The sequence below is a fragment of the Haliotis rubra genome, unplaced genomic scaffold, assembly GCF_003918875.1.
Source record: "Haliotis rubra isolate DU_JTF1 unplaced genomic scaffold, ASM391887v1 Scf3, whole genome shotgun sequence".
Lineage (NCBI taxonomy): Eukaryota > Metazoa > Mollusca > Gastropoda > Lepetellida > Haliotidae > Haliotis > Haliotis rubra.
In genome coordinates this window covers 5,659,615-5,673,884 of record NW_025766968.1, presented here as the reverse complement: position 1 = coordinate 5,673,884, position 14,270 = coordinate 5,659,615, and the positions used below count along the sequence as shown (strand labels likewise).

General features: G+C 40.6%; 1 protein-coding gene across 1 annotated transcript; it reads right to left on the bottom strand.

The window, feature by feature from the left end:
- Positions 1–90: 90 nt before the first annotated feature.
- Positions 91–12,626, bottom strand: LOC124282513 (snurportin-1-like). Its single transcript, XM_046718525.1, is given in 11 exon segments — positions 91–274; positions 842–1,848; positions 1,850–2,107; positions 2,310–2,387; positions 2,599–2,676; positions 2,839–2,934; positions 3,332–3,433; positions 3,923–4,027; positions 6,025–6,181; positions 11,682–11,842; positions 12,524–12,626. Coding segments are annotated over 9 exon segments (1,617 nt in total). The 5' UTR covers positions 12,524–12,626; the 3' UTR covers positions 91–274; positions 842–1,266.
- Between the last annotated feature and the right edge of the window lie 1,644 nt (positions 12,627–14,270).

The following is a 14,270-nucleotide window of genomic DNA, read 5'->3' as shown; positions in this document are numbered from 1 at the left end:
GCAGCCAGCTGCTGAAAACCGTATTCCCCAGAAAAGTCTGGGGAAAATTAGTGAAACATTTGAACGTTTTTTTCATCGCGTTATTTTTCAACTTTATAAGTTGAATCTGCATTTTTGACGCTTTGTCTCGGTAAGTCCATACCGAAAGGTATCAGAATCTGCAAAGTTGTGTTTTACGTTGCATGTGACCTTTAAGTGAAAATATAGGATACCTAAAAACTGTTGACAAATAATCTTGTCCCCTTCAGATTTGAAATACTTGTCTGCCTGCCACCTGTCATTCTCTTCCCACAGAGGTTACTTGTCATATCTTCCTACGAACCTCTGTTCTAATACGGCCATATTTCCCGGTTCTCGTAAAATCCCCTAGCGGCAAAAGATCGCAACACGAATTATCTCCCTTCTTTCTATCCAATAAGAACACGTGTTACATCGACTTAGATTTAACTTGACTAACACAAGCAAATGTGGGGCCACAAATATCCCCCCATCTGCCGGAGACTTGTGTTGATGTTACACACAAGACGTTTAATGGCTAGCTTGTCCGTTGTCAACGAGGGCGATGGAGACGCCACTGATCCGCCAGAACATGACTGAGTTCTGTCTAGAAGAAACGTTTGCGCATCGTGCAGGGGAAGAAGTTTAGTTTTCTCGAAGCATACGGAAATTACTGAGGCCTTGCGAATGATCACTTTTGAAACAATGTCGCTGATTGCACAACTAAATCTGATGGCCTCCAATCACGAGTCTTGAACGCTCACACCATGAAAGGGCTGTATTAGAACAGAGGTTACGTAGGAAGATATGACAGGAGTAACCTCTGTGGGAAGAGAATGGCCACCTGTTGGAAAGTGACTTTCTAGGGGACACAATACATTTTCAGTTCTGGTATCCTGCCTTCCTAAAGAATATTTGAAAGTTCAAACTTTGAACTAACACTTAAACATATAAACTATCATCCATGTACGCAGTAGAAAAAAAGCAATATCATATCATTCCCAGGACATACATACATGTATAAGCATTAATGCTGGTAATCCCTGCTGTGGGGTTGTACAAATAAATGGCTTCTGCTTGCCAAGTAAACATACAGCAAATGTGAGTATGGTTTTACGATGCTTATAAAATTTACAGCAATATTACGGTGGGGGACAACCATTGGGCTTCACACATTGTATGTGTGGAATCGAACCCTGGTCTTCAGCGTGACAAGCGAAAGCTTTAGCCACTAGGTTACCCCACTGCCCGACAGCAAGTCTTCTCTTGTCATTCACTCCACATCCATTCAAATACACCAGGGTTACACACATCGACTTCAGTCCAGCTGATCCAGTTCCTTTCAGACAAACAATGTTTGTAACATAAGTTGATTCCACAAGGAACTCGATTCTGTACTCCCATGGCTCTGTCTTGCTCACTGACTATCCCCCACATCCATTCTGCTATTGTGCCCCCCTCCGACCCGATTTTTGATTTCTTTGAACTTGTTTTTCTCTCTGAATCTTCCTGCCCAGCAGGTTGACCACTGTCAGCTGACATCTCCATGCCCTGAGAAGTGGTCTCTGCAGAGTTGCTGGAATTGCCCTCAACTGCTGCCTCTGTCTCTGTGACTGGGACACTCAACGGTAACGTTCCCGGACTGGACAACTCAAATGGAGATGTTGAAGCTGCTCCAAAGTCAAAAGCTTTGGGCATCTGAATAATACCTCTCTCAGTCTGGGGCGTCTTAACATCAGGACTCCCGAAGTTGAGGCTGGTGGTAGCTGCACTATTGTCCTCAACCGTTTCACATGCATCCATGCTTTTGTCATTCCTTGAACTACCTTGCCCATCACCACGACCTCGACCGACCCCCCCGTCCACGACCTCTTCCCCTCTGTGCAGACTGAGGTCGAGGTTTTTCAGGTGGTGAGCCGTATGTTTGGTTTTTGACATTGTCCAGATGTTTGGCGTAGTTGGTGTAGTTTTGAGGAGCCTTTGCTACCTCCTTGTAAGGGACAGCGATGTTGAGGACATCAGGCACCATGTACATCTTCAGCCACACGACTAACGGCGTGGATCCGAACGTGTAGTGGGTGCGCTTGTGGTAGAACAGGAGGCCATCAATCTGTCAATGAAATACACAAATTAAATACATACTTTCAGAAACTGAGATGACATTTTCATTTTACAAGGCAAAAAATAAGAAGAACAATGCTCATGATGTCAATCACTGCATTGTGTGGTCCAGACTCAAATATTTACAGACCACCATTATCATGCTGGAATATTACTTAAAAAACAATCAAACAAACACGACTTTAGCTTACATCAAAGTTGGCATACGAGATGGCATTAGAGATGTTGACCGCTGTACAGGGGAAGCTTGGCAGTGGGACAAACCGGTACTGAAACATAAATCTGAGATGTAGTTTCTTTTCTTGAGGGACAAACAGTCCATGCTTCACCCCCTCCTGTTAGGTGACAGTTCACAAAGAAAGATTTTGGTGGAACACAGAGTTCTGGAATTCCTACCATGAGCAAGTATGTTTCATTTGTAATTTAACAGGTGCTGCAAAAGAAATTACATATATTTATCAAAAACATTTGTCAACTTACTGGATTTGTCTTCCTAGCCACAGACACCATCTCTATCTCTTGAAGTTTCTCGTGCATCCAGTAGAAGCGGAACTCTGTCTGCGAACAATGATCACATTACAACATACATACAAGACTGTACAAACGCAAGGCAATCTGAACTAAACCAGACTCATTTGATACTCAGTATGTACACCAATATAGACATGTTATTTGATTCCATGAAGTCTGCATGGGGTAATAGTCCAATGAGAGAAGTACCTCACTGTCGTAGATGGGCATATTCTTCCAGTACATCATGTCCAGCACATAGTACGTCTTGTTCTTCTCACAGTACAGGCAGTCAAGGATTGTACTCTCTGAAATAGTCATACAGATCACATGTTATCATAGATCATTAAAAGTTTCTGTATTAGCATGGAAGGTAAGAAAATCTACTGAGGACTTATTTCTCAATTTAAAGTAAAAGAATCACATTATGCATATTGTAGCAGGGACCAATACATATGCCAGTTGGAATATTTGTGTATTGTTACAGGGATGAACTGTGTCCTATAAATCCCAATGGGAGATTGGTGTCTTTTAATAGGGACCAATTATGTGTTAGAAATTCCAAAAAAATCCCAAAGTATGTGTATTGCTACATGGATGACCTATGTCCTATAAATCCCAATGGGAGACTGGCAATGAGTAGCAGACAAATTCTGTTCCATGACCAACTATGGGATAGCTGTGGTTTTTACATCCAACTTACCCCCATATATTCCCTTCCCCCCTGACCTCTGTTACCTCCAGGGAGACAAGAGGGGAATGTCATGCACTTGAAGCCGCCCTTGGAGTATGCTGTGGTTTGTCCCTGTAGGAGTTGACAGAAAGAGTTAGACATTTTGACATCAATTTAAACAAAACTCAGTTGAACTTTACCTGGTATATAATGGATAGTTATCATGCCCAGAGAAAGACTTTAAGTTGACACAACCTGTCTGAGATATATCACAGTGGAACCCCACTTATTTCAACAAGTGACACTTACTGCTGAATAATAATCAGATTAATCATTATCCATAATCCACTGGGATCGAATACCACCTGTCCCTCTGATGTTGGCTGTGACGTGGTTGATAAACACACATCACCACACAATTTGGGTTCAGACACACAGAGCTCCACTGTTGCCAAATCAAGTTAATGCAGGTAAAATTTATAACTGCTTCTTTCAACGAAATTCTGGCAAAATAAAGACTGAACACAAAATGTGATACCAGTGGAATTGATCCAGGCTTCATGAACAAATACCCTAACCATACCAAACTAATCCCCACTCCATCCCCCCTTAAGGACAAACCTTGGCAGCTATGACCAATCTCCTCTTTCCAGTGGGGCAGACAACCAGAAGCCATTCCTTCTCCAGGTCCTGGGGCACTTCCACCAGCCACTCAGAGTACATCAACTACACAGAAAGGGTCATCCTTCACATCATGTCATCTTCAATGTTCCCAGTTTTCAGATTTATATAACTGTCTTGGACGACAAACATTTGTATGATCAGCATGGTGAAATGGATGAAACGTTGTTTTACTAGTTTCAGGCACAACTGTTCCTGGTTTAAAATACATTTCTAACAAAAGTGAAAACTTTGTTACCTGTAACAATAATTATTTTACCATGGCAATAATTCAGCATTACTTTTTGTGACAAGATTACAAGAGAACTAAAACTATCAGCGAATAGCTGTTTGTATTCTGACAGTGAGTGAATGAATACAAGATGACCACTTTGGTCTAGAAGAAAAGATTCATACTATCATAGTCATATTTGAAGTTTTGTTAGTTTATTATTTAATGCATCACTCAGCAATGTTCCAGCTATATGACGGCTGTCTGTAAATAATCCAGTCTGAACCAGATAATCCAGTCTGAACCAGATAATGCAGTCTGAATCAGATAATCCAGTGGTTGACATTATTAGCATCGATCTATGGAATTGGGATACGATGACCATCTTTAGTGAGTGAGGTTTGCTGACGTACTCTAATACATCTCTTTTGACAAGTATGGGTTTCTGTGGAGCAAATCTAACCAGAATCTTCACAGGAGGACCTGGGATGAGTACCAACAATCGCAGGTTTCTGGCGTGACTAAGAGATGCAACTCTGCAGCACAATATGCAACCGCAAGGATAACTTGGCTACTTCTGGAAAATTGGCTACCTCTGCCCGTGTGTGTGGTGCAATGCTGACACACAATGACACACTTAAAAATATTCCTGCCTCATGACCGCACAATCCACTGACTGAAAACCAATCCACAGCTACACTGACCTGCCTAAACCAAGTCAAAGAGCCTGACCACACCCTCTACATCCATCCAACATATACTCCTCACAAAAAATTAAGCAACAAGTATTTTCAGTGTAATATCTTTATCAATCTCGATAGCGATTTTTGCCGACATGTTACTGAAAGGTAAATATTCAAAGAATACATAACCGTTTGTGACTGTCAAATTGATTTATCTGATAACATTGACAACACCACCCGAACACAACCACCCTCAGAAACAAAATGCAAAATGTGTGGTATGAATGTGCTCCACTCTTCTGATCGGTTAAAACCTACATGTAATCATTCCTCGGGTAGAACAAGCGGGTCCTAACTTCTTTTTTTATGGATGATAATGCCCGTCCATGGATTAAAATGCCCGAGAAAGAGTTAACGATGTTGTTTAGATCAACAACATCACACATATGGACAGGCCTGCAAAGTCACTTGATCTTAATCCCATTAAAAGTGCTTGGGACATTATTGGAAGTCGTGTTTACGGACTCCATATTCACCCCCAGACTCTGGATGAACTTGAAAAGGTGTTACAGAGAGAATGGCAGAACATTCCACAACAGCAACTTTAAAGGCTCATTTGGTCAATGCAAAGGTGTGTAGAAGCTTGCATTTGTGCTCATGGTGGTCATACGCGTTACGGAACACTGCTCCACTGTCCAAAACTGACTTGAACCCTAATGTTAACATTTTGCTCCATCAATGCAGCACATTTTGCACTATATTTCACTCATATTTCAGAAGCAATGAATGGAGTGAGTGAGTGAGTGAGTATTTCAGCCATATTGTGACTAAGACGTGAGTGAGCTTAGTTTTACGCAGCACTCAGCAATATTCCAGCTATATGGCGGCGGTCTGTAAACAATTGAGTCTGGACCAGACAATCATGAGCAGTATGAGCATCGATCTGCGCAATTGGGAACCGATGACATGTGTCAACCAAGTATACAAGCCTGACCACCCGATCCCGTTAGTCGCCTCTTACGACAAGCATGGGTTACTGAAGATCAATATTCTAACCCGGACCTTCACAGGTCCGTGACAAAGGAATGAATAGAGACTCCATCAACATCATGACTATGACAGTGCAGGATCACATTTCCCTGTCTCACCTGGTCCTTGTAGTAGCGTCCGGGTTTGTGGAGAGACGTCTGCACCTCCATGTCCTCCTCCACAACCTCCTCGTCCTCGACTTTCTGCTCATCTTGGGGCTTGTCCCACACTCCCTCCGTCAGGTTCCGGGCATGGTTAGAGAAGTCGAACCTTCGGCTGAAATCAGAAGAACCAATCAAATATAGAAGCCAAATCATACCATGAGTTACGCACGGAAGTGATCGTTGTTGAACAACACACCACAATATGGCAGCCATATGAGCTTTACCAGACAACCATTGACTGAAAGCACAAGACACAAACCACAATGACACAATGAAACACAATGAGCCAAGTCACCCATTCTGATCCTAAATGGTCGGTTGTTACAAGTATGGCATACTGGGTCCCACTCTCCCCTGGAATCCCCACAGTGTTTTGTGGACTCCTGGTTTACAGATAAAATAGAATGTGTGATACTAGTACTATTCATGTTGAGCTGATTGAAGAATTTCACAAATATACATGAGTTCAATACATGCAACTTTAAACATCTATTTGCACATAATTCAAAGGGAAACATTTGGTTTTGTCAAACATGCATTGCAGAAACAAAACAAGTGCAGTGTCATGTGAGGATTTTATTGTTGCAGTTACAGGGATGCATCCAGCTTCTTGCAAAACTGGTCGATTTGGTCCACTGATTTCAGAGAGTGGGCCAACGCCTATCTGAACAAGGGTCAACATGTATATTTATAACCTCACAACTTGAGCAATGCAGGAAAACGCTGTCATGTGATCATGCTCACTAAAAATTCCAAGAAAACAATGGGAACATTTGACTTTGACCATAGATACCTCGGTATAGTATGATGATAAGCTTTGACTATTGTTTTTATTCATAATAAAAGTCACAGTATATGACTGACATGGTAATATGTTGGGATGATATTGTTTGATATTGATATTTTTATTTGAATGATATTTTACACTAGTTCAACAAAGTGAGCCGAATCAACTTTATCTGAATGAAACATGGTGCACTGTCTTTTCAGTTGGCGGAAGTAATGACACAACTGCATATATCCTGCGGCCTAGATGCATCCCTACAGTTGGAGACAGTAAATATACCACATTCATCACACCTATGATTCGCTTGTGGCTGACAGACAGCTATGATCCAAGACAGACATATAGTTATGTGATCCATATTAGACAGATATGATCCAGGACAGAAAGACAACTATGATCCATCTCTTATAAACTGCTATGAGCCATGTCATGACTGACATCTATGATCCATGTCATGACAGAAGACAGCTATGATCCATGTCATGACAGAAAGACAGCTGTGATCCATGTCATGACAGACAGATAACTATGATCCATGTCATGACAGAAGACAGCTATGATCCATGTCATGACAGACAGATAACTATGATCCATGTCATGACATAAAGACAGCTATGATCCATGTCATGACGGACAGATAACTATGATCCATGTCATGACAGAAACAGATCAGCTATGATCCATGTCATGACTGACAGATAACTATGATCCATGTCATGACAGAAAGACAGCTATGATCCATGTCATGACGGACAGACATCTATGATCCATGTCATGACAGAAAGACAGCTATGATCCATGTCATGACATGACAAATAACTATGATCCATGTCATGACAGAAGACAGCTATGTTCATGTCATGACTGACAGCTTGGTTCCATGCCATGCCAGATGTCAGCTATGATCCATGTCCTGACTGACAGCTGCTCCATGTCATGACAGAAAGACAGCTATGATCCATATAATGACAGATAACTATGATTCATGTCATGACAGAACGGCAGATATGTTCCATGTCATGACAGACTGACAACTATGATCTATGTCATGACAGAAAGACAGCTGTGATCCATGTCATGACAGACAGATAACTATGATCCATGTCATGACAGAAAGACAGCTGTGATCCATGTCATGACAGACAAATAACTATGATCCATGTCATGACAGAAGACAGCTATGTTCATGTCATGACTGACAGCTATGTTCCATGCCATGCCAGATGTCAGCTATGATCCATGTCCTGACTGACAGCTGCTCCATGTCATGACAGAAAGACAGCTATGATCCATATAATGACAGATAACTATGATTCATGTCATGACAGAACGGCAGATATGTTCCATGTCATGACAGACTGACAACTATGATCTATGTCATGACAGAAAGACAGCTGTGATCCATGTCATGACAGACAGATAACTATGATCCATGTCATGACAGAAAGACAGCTGTGATCCATGTCATGAGAGACAGATAACTATGATCTATGTCATGACAGACAGATAACTATGATCCATGTCATGACAGAAAGACAGCTATGATCCATCTCATGAGTGAATGAGTGAGAGAGTATGGTTTTACGCCGTTTTTAGCAATATTCCAGCAATATCACGGCGGGGTACACCAGAAATGGGCTTCACACATTGTTCCCATGTGGGGAATCGAACCCTGGTCTTCGACGTGACGAGCCAACGCTTTAACCATTAGGCTACCCCATCGCCCCGCCGTGTCATGACAGGCAGCTATGTTCCATGTCATGACAAAAAGATAGCTGTGATCCATATCATGACAGAGAGATGACTAAGATCCATGTCATGACAGACAGACTGCTATGATCCATGTCATGTCTAACGGACAGCTGTGATCCATGTCATGTGACAGCTATGATCCACTCTGTCACAATGTCAGCTATCCTCAATCACAAGCATGAGGTTCTAATGATCTATTCTGACTGAAGTCGCCATGGCAATATGCATGCATGATACAAGTGTTAGTGGAACAAATTGAACCATATCATGCTCATGAAGGTGTTAATGTGGAAAAAAATAAAATCATCTGCACCACTGTCAATGGTATTAAAGCTACAGACCCTGTCAACACCCCTTTGCAGATCCATTCTCCATTTTGAAGTCACAGACATGACCAAAAGTTAACTAATCACGTAAGTCTCAAACACCAAAATTTAAAACACAGAAATGGGTATGTACCTTTAATACGAGCATGTATGAATACCGTATTCAGTATAATTAGCCCTGGGTTTCGAAGTCAGACGCTCAAAGAAGGTATATTGGTAAGTCCTTAGAATGAGGTTGTTAATACTCCATACCCCACCTCCATCATCCTGAGCAGTCAATAGTAAGTGTGTCAGTCAGGTATTAAACATCCTTTGGCAATAAACCAGGAACATCACAGCAGGGGACACCAGAAATGGGCTTCACACATTGTACCTACATGGGATCAAACCCAGGCCTTCAGTGCGACGAGTGAACACTTTAACCACTAGGATACCCAACCGCACTGAGTAATAAATGGCATTGTATTTTGATGGGGTGTTATTTACATGGAGTGCGGTATAAACACAGACACAAAGCAAGTGGCAAGTCCCTGGATTCAGAGCTCACTCAGTACATCTCTGGGAATGAGAATCTCCTGAAGTGGGAGAGCACTTCTCTGCAGGGACACACTTTGGACTATCAGTTGTCTCCCTTGTTCTACAAAACATTGCAAACACTCATGAAGCCCGACCACCACATGGGAATCCATCTGTTGTCACGTTTCCTCTTACTCAGACAGAATGGAAGAGTTATAAGATTGAAGAGTAAAGTATATACCCATTACATATACTAAATCTATTTCCAAATTCCTTACGAAACTCTATATTTCCCTGTGACTTTTTCACAAAATCTCAAGCAATTTGTGCATACTTCATTGACTAAATAGAACAAATTGTGACCAAAGCTATAGAATAGGGAGTGGAGATTGTGGAACTTAACATCAATACTTCATGGAGGGGGATACTTTGTTCCTCAATCACCCATCAATACAAGGCTGTAGACATGATTGAAGTAGTAGTGACACATGCCAATTTTCACACAGAGTATTTGGGGAACTGCGTCTCACCTAGCCTATGGAAGCAGGGAGTTGTATTGAGAGATTTATGAATACAGACAATCACACATTAACATGCACTTCTATCCTCCAAAAATCACATGAAGTTCCTCCTGACTGAAACATGTTACAAAGACAATGAAATGTACTTCACAGTCCCCTCAATGCTTTGTTCAAACTAGTACAGACTGATGCAAGTGTCTTATTGAAGTGTCAAGTGTATTCTTTAAAATTATCCTGGATTTAAATTGCCAATGATACAATTTTTCATCGCCATGTGAAACCAACCATTTACAGAAACTGTCCTCCTTTAAAAAGTATAGAGATTTTTCATGTTACTCTCCCAGTATTGTCAAGACAAAGCACCAAAAAGAGCGCATGTGTAAATAGCTGATCATTTGATTTTCCTTATATCTTTGCCATTTTCTGTCGCAGTTTTTTTTTTTGGTCCACGTTCAAACCATGGATGTACGGTCAACCTAACCCAACATAAGAATGCAAATACAAAGTGACAGAGTGCTGAATCTGGTGCTGACAAACCAATGGTGAAAGTGAGAGTCAAACACTATTCCTGGTGACTGAGTCTGATGACAGAAACATTCAAATGCTCATGCATAGTTAGGATGTGTCACATTCAGAAACTTGATATTGTGCAGACAAACCAACAGTGAAATATCAAGTCAAAAGAATGTATCTTTTATCATGGGTACAAATAAACTGTCAGTCAGAATGGATACGATCACATGCCCTTGAGTATATCACATATTAAATATATGTCTGTCAGTGCCCATGTACCATGGAGTATGAAATGTCAAACCAGACATTTTTACTAGATATACTGAGAGAAACAAATAAAGGAACACAGGAAAACCAAGTGTTCCTTCAATATTTTCCAGTTTTAATCACCAGCTTGTCTGTCTGTGTTTATAATTCTCACTCAGTCAGTTTGGGTTCAAGTAAAGAAATCCCAATGAATCTTCTTCCCACTTATCCATTGGTCCCCTGGTCACATACACCCATATATGAATAATTACAAGTGACTTCATGGCATTTGATTGCCTATCCAACATAAAAAAATAATATTTAAGCTATGCCCAGTAAAAGAATACTGCCCCTTGATGATGAAATATATGTGGCTTGTGCTGGATTATTGCGATGAATGATGTCATAAATTGTGTACTGTTGTCTAAGAAGTATTTTTCATAGATTAAACAACACTGAATTCAAATACTATTAAATATCAGTATTTATATTCTGAAGGTAAATGGCAACATGCAGATCCAGCAGCAGAATCAGCAAAGGCTGACAGTTCTTACTTATAAGTTGCCAGGCATTGACAGATCAGATTACTCATTCGAAAAACAAGTGAATCTCAAGGAACACTAAATAAACTTTTTCTAAACAGTGGCCAGTGTATGAAATAAGCCAAAAACCCCCTCAACTTCAAGTTCATAATGTTACCATCCCAAAATGGGCTTAACCAGAGCAGACACCAAGATATGGTGAATTTATTCAGATGTAGGGAACATCTAAAATTTTGACCAGACCATCAGACTAGCAAGCTGTAAATTTAGACCATCCGTCAGAAATCTACACTGCTGTGGCCAAACTTATACACTTCTTACCTCCAATCAGTGGACACCAAAGGGAAATTATTAGAACAATTACTACTTCATATCAGCAAAATGGGAAAAGATATCAACAATAACATACTTCTTCTGAATCTCTAAAATCTTCCTTCTGCGTGCCTCCTGCCTCTCTGATGGACTCAGCTTGAGTTTATACTGGGAGAAGCGTGGGTGCTCTGCTGCCGTTGTGTTCAGCTCTCTCGTCACACTGAAGCTGGTGGCAAGAGCTGCGGTCAGTTCCTCCATCTTCTGGAACAACACAAAATATCAATTGTCAGGGAAAGAATTTGAATAGCTTCCTTATTATAACCAACACTAGAAATAAACGTTTTTAACACAATGAATAATAGAAGAAAACATTGTTATTACATTTTAGAACACTGTAAGTCTTCCTTATACAATGAAGTTGACAATGACATCCTTAGATTCCCTCCCTTTTAAATGCCAGTCAAAGACTTGAAGATATAAATCATTCATGTCATTCAGGTGACATTTTACAAAACAATCTTACACATATACATTCATTAAGAAATACAGTTCGCTCTTCCAGCATGTATTGTGTAATAGAGTACACTTTTGCCCCGAACTATTATAGTACGAGGACGCACTGCATCGCGGCTCTCGGCAAATTGAGGTTGTGCCAACAACCATAATCATAATATCGATACTATTCCAAATATGTTCAACCTGTGAACAAGATATGAAACCAGATTTTATGTTTCATTTTGTATCGGGTTTCCGGTTTCTGAACAATAAGAAAGGCTGTTTCCAATTTTGTTTTTTAAAAAACAACAACTTCTTAAGTTCTTGTTGATGTTTTCGGTGGATCAGGTGCACGAATTCCGGACAACTAGTTCAACAACCCGATATAACGAGTGACAATGGTCTTTCTTTCAGTGATAAGTTTAAATCATATTCACAGTTTACCTTAAAAAGGTAACACACCGTAACAAAAACGTCGGATTTCTAGATTCTTCTGTGTTATACGATGCAACTACGTCTTTCCAGCGACAAAAGTCGCCATGTTTATTACAGCCCTGCATAATATGTCCAGAGCTTATCTCATTGGATAACAAAACGAGAAAAACCAAACAGTTGTTTTATTTTAAATGGCATCAATTCATTACACTTATTGTCAAAATAATATGTAAAATGTTTAAATTCTTTACGAGTGAATAAACTGAATGATTTAGACCGAAAATTTTAAAAACCCGAGGAGTGATAATAACCTAGCCTAGGTTATCTTTACGATTTACTGCATGGGCGCGTCTACACAGTTTTATGGTTTGTAAATATCTTCCCTGTACCAGTAAGTTTCAAGATTTATGAATTTGAAAAAAGATACCTTAAACCTGTGTGAAAAGTGTCTTATCATCAACGATACTAATTTGCATGACAACTGAATATATATATATACATATATACATAGGAACAATTAGTTATATTGTGAAGTCATTATCATAACGTTCGTCTACTTGTAGAGTTTGTAAGACATCAAACGTGCTATAATTATCATAATTACAATGTGTTTTGTAAAGAGTTTGGATAGCTATTTTGTTCAATGAATATAAGACAACAAAAAATGTCGCGAGAAGCGTGAAAGGACTGGACACTCGGTGATTTTGTTTTGTCAAGTCTCTGATATGAACATATTTCACAGCATTTTAAATGCTTAAAGTATTTGTATATACTACTGGAATATGGCAAATGTGCATATTTTATGTTATGCCATTTTTACTGCGAAATGATAACGTGATTTGTGGTGTTTTCATTAATCACTGTACATGTTCAGCTGACGACAGGATAATATCGAAATCTGTATGATTTGACACTAGGCATTGTGACACGCCCTTGTCAAAAGTCAGTTCACAAATTCTATATCGTGTGCGTCAGACCCGTGAAGATCCGGAGTAGAATAGGTCTTCAGCGACCTTGCCACAAAAGGCGACTATGCTTGTCGTAAGAGGCGACTAACGGGATCGGGTGTCAGGCTCGCTGACTTGGTTGACAAATGTCATCGGTTCCCAATTGCGCCGATCGATGCTCATGCTGTTGATCACTGGATTATCTGGTCCAGACTCAATTATTTACAGACCGCCGCCATATAGCTGGAATATTGCTGAATGTGGCGTAAAACTAAACTCACTCACTCACCCACTCGTGTGCGTCCACTATTGCCGTTGGTGCAGACGCATAGACGACACTAAGGGATTAAAGAAAGCTTTGGGAATTCAATGTTGTTCCATGTCTGAACCAACGCTTGTCCCAATTCATCTAACGTCAATGGCTGATTCTGGGTTTGACGTAAACGTCTCTCCATTTCACGTCGCTCCATTTCACCTTCCCGACAGGTCCGGAGAAACAGCTGGCCAGGGGAGCACCGGACTATTCTGCTGTCTCAGAAAATCTGTCACAACATGGGCGACATGTGGACGTGCATTATTTATCTTGCTGAACTGTGAAGTTAAGTCTCTGTCTTTGAATGAACGGCTGCACACGAGGCCCAGTAATCTCACCCTGTATCGCAGACCTGTCAATTTGTCATCGACAATGACAAGTTGTGTCCGACCATGAGATGTGATGCTTCCCCATAATATAACGCTTTCGACACCAAATTGTCGACTTTAAACAACGCACGCGTTAGCATACCATTCACCTAGCCGTCTGTACACCC